At 55.3% G+C, this 2,751-nt stretch overlaps 1 protein-coding gene across 1 annotated transcript; it reads left to right on the forward strand.

Annotated features, from left to right (window-relative positions):
- The first annotated feature begins 1,071 nt into the window (after positions 1 to 1,071).
- On the forward strand, positions 1,072 to 2,100 carry LOC136507646 (uncharacterized). Its single transcript, XM_066502304.1, has one exon. The coding sequence runs from the start codon at positions 1,072 to 1,074 to the stop codon at positions 2,098 to 2,100; it is 1,029 nt and encodes a 342-aa protein (XP_066358401.1).
- Positions 2,101 to 2,751: the final 651 nt, after the last annotated feature.

Genomic DNA, 2,751 nt, shown 5'->3' on the forward strand with positions numbered 1-2,751 from the left:
ATATTATATCAAGTAAACAAACAGGTAGCAACACATAAACTAATGCCTAGATTAGTCTAAGGTTAGATCAGATATAGAGAACCCAGAGGCCCACTATAATACCATGGTTCAGGGACCTCTGCTCATGGATTTTATATATTACAAACACCTGGGCATGACAAGGCTGTGGAACGGCACCACCAGCCTAAATCATGTCCCCCATGTTCACCAGCCAATCTTAGAATATTGGTTTCTCTGTCAAATGAAGGCAATCAAGCATGTTCGTGTCAATCTGTTTAAACTGATAAAGAACAAGAATAAACACAGGACCGGACCCCCATGTTTGAACTAATCAAGAATCTGCACGCAACAGCATGGTATAGGCATGCTCATGTGTGCCTTTCAAAAAGGAGCATACTTTTTTCCCCATTCCTGGAAAGACAGGCACAATTGTACATAATATATGCACCAAGCAAGACTATGGCATATTCTGCTGCTTGCATCCCTATCTAGCTTACCCGTACATAAGCATCATCGACAGAACAACCAATGCCAATCTGTTACTTCAAGGTTTAGAAACAGCTATCAAGCATACAGAGACATCTGGCAATGCCAGACTTGAAGTAAAGCAATGATTGATAAGTTATATTTGTTAGTAACTCTTGTTCATAGGATTCACTTAGTTCAGTTAGTTGCTTTGTCATTCAGTTAGTTCAGTTAGCAGCGCATGAGCTCCAGGTTGTGGCAGCCATGCGCATAGGAGGCCGTGGGCCGAGAATAGCTCGTCCACGATGCCTGGGATACAGACGTGAGCGCACTTGCGGGCGTGGGGATGGACATGTGACAAAGCCGCAAGGAGCAGCGGCACGATCCTGATCTCTACTGCATTTCCTTCCAATAAAAAGGTGAAGAAGAAAAACAGAAAAGCTACAGGTTGTGCGCAGCACCAAAAACTCTCGAGTCCAAGTGATCGTGTGTGTGTTGTGTTGAGTTCTTCACAAAGCTCTCGTCCTCGCCGCCGGCGTACATCGCCGTGGTCAGGACTGACAATTGGCATCAGAGCTGTGAGAGAGGGCCTAGCGCGCTGCCATGATGTCGCCGAAGGGTCGAGTCCGTTCGCCGCCGCCGGCGGGCACGAAGGAGAAGGGCAGTGGCTCCGGCAGCAAAACTCCACAGAGCACGCCGTCTTCAAGCCGCTCGCGGTCGCGCCGTTCGCGGACCCGCGACGCCCGCCGTTCGCGAACGCGCCGTCCACACGAGGTCGTGATCGAGTGCGTGATCCGCGAGACCAACGGGTCTAGCAACTGGCCGCAACTCACCAAGACCAACTATGACTCATGGTCGTTGTTGATGAAGCTGAAGCTCCAGGCGCGTCACTTGTGGGACATCATTGAGTCCGGTGACGGCAAGTTCCACGACGACCGAACCGCGCTAAAGGCAATCTGCTCCGGTGTGCCCCCAGAGATGGTGCCCACCCTGGCGACCAAGCGGTCAGCCAAGGAGGCGTGGGAGGTGATCCGTTCGATGCACATCGGTGACGAGCGCATGAGGAAGTCGACGACGCAGAGTCTCCATGCTGAGTACGAGCAGATCACGTTCCGCGACGGGGAGTCCGTCGAGGACTTTGCCTTGCGCCTCTCCAACATCGTGCAGAGGCTGGCGATCATCAGTGACCCGGAGCCGCAGCCGAAGGTGGTGGCCAAGTACCTCCTCGTCGTTCGACCAAGGTACAAGCATCTCGTAATTTCCATCGAGACCCTCCTCGACATCGACACACTCTCCGTCGAGGAGGTCACTGGGCGGCTCAAGGCGACGACCGAAGATGAACCGTCGCTGGCCCAGGACGTCGCTGTCAAACTACTGCTCACAAAGGAGCAGTGGCTGGAGCGCTACAAGAAGCGGGACAAGGACTCCGGCCGTGGCGGATCGAGCTCCGTCGGCCGCGGCAAACGTCGGGGAAGAAGCCGCGGTCGCGGCACCGGCAGCGACAGCGACTCACGGGCCAGCTCGAACTGGGGCCAAACCATCCCCGACAACGAGTGCAAGGCCTACGGGAAGAAAGGCCATTGGGCCAAGGATTGTCGAAGCAAGAAGAGGGTAGAGCAGGCCCATGTGGCCTAGGATGACGATCCCACTCTACTCCATGCGGTTGGCTGTGAGCAGGAGGACGGGATTTATCCCCAAATCGAGCCACCGATGCCGGAGACGAGTGCGGCGACCCTGCTGCCGATCCGCCACGACAGTCAGCTCCACTTCACTGAGAGCAAGGTGTTCGCTGCCTTCGATGAATCCGGTGACCGAGACCTAAAGTTATGGGTCCTAGACACAGGCGCATCGAACCACATGTCTAGGGCGTGGGCGGCATTCTCCAGGCTTGACGCCGGCGTCACCGGCTCTATTCGGTTCGGGGATGGCTCTATCGCCCGCATCGAGGGGATCGACACCATCCTTCTGTCCTGCAAGAACAGCGAGCACCTCGCCATCGCCAACGTCTACTACCTACCCTGCCTCACTACCAATATCATCTTCATCGGCTAGCTCGACGAGATCGGGTACCAAGTGTTGGTAGAAGATGGCGTGATGCGGGTTCATGACGAGGAGCGGTGTCTCCTTGCCAAGATTCACCGCAACCTAGGCCAGCTCTATGTGCTCGACGTTGACATCGACGGCCAGTCTACCTGGCGGTGCAGGACGACGAGGAAGCCTGGGTGTGGCACGCCTGCTTCGACCACCTCAACTTCGCCGCGCTGCGCAAGATGGGCAGGGATGGTC

Source organism: Miscanthus floridulus, chromosome 15 (assembly GCF_019320115.1).
Source record: "Miscanthus floridulus cultivar M001 chromosome 15, ASM1932011v1, whole genome shotgun sequence".
NCBI classification, from domain to species: Eukaryota; Viridiplantae; Streptophyta; class Magnoliopsida; order Poales; family Poaceae; genus Miscanthus; species Miscanthus floridulus.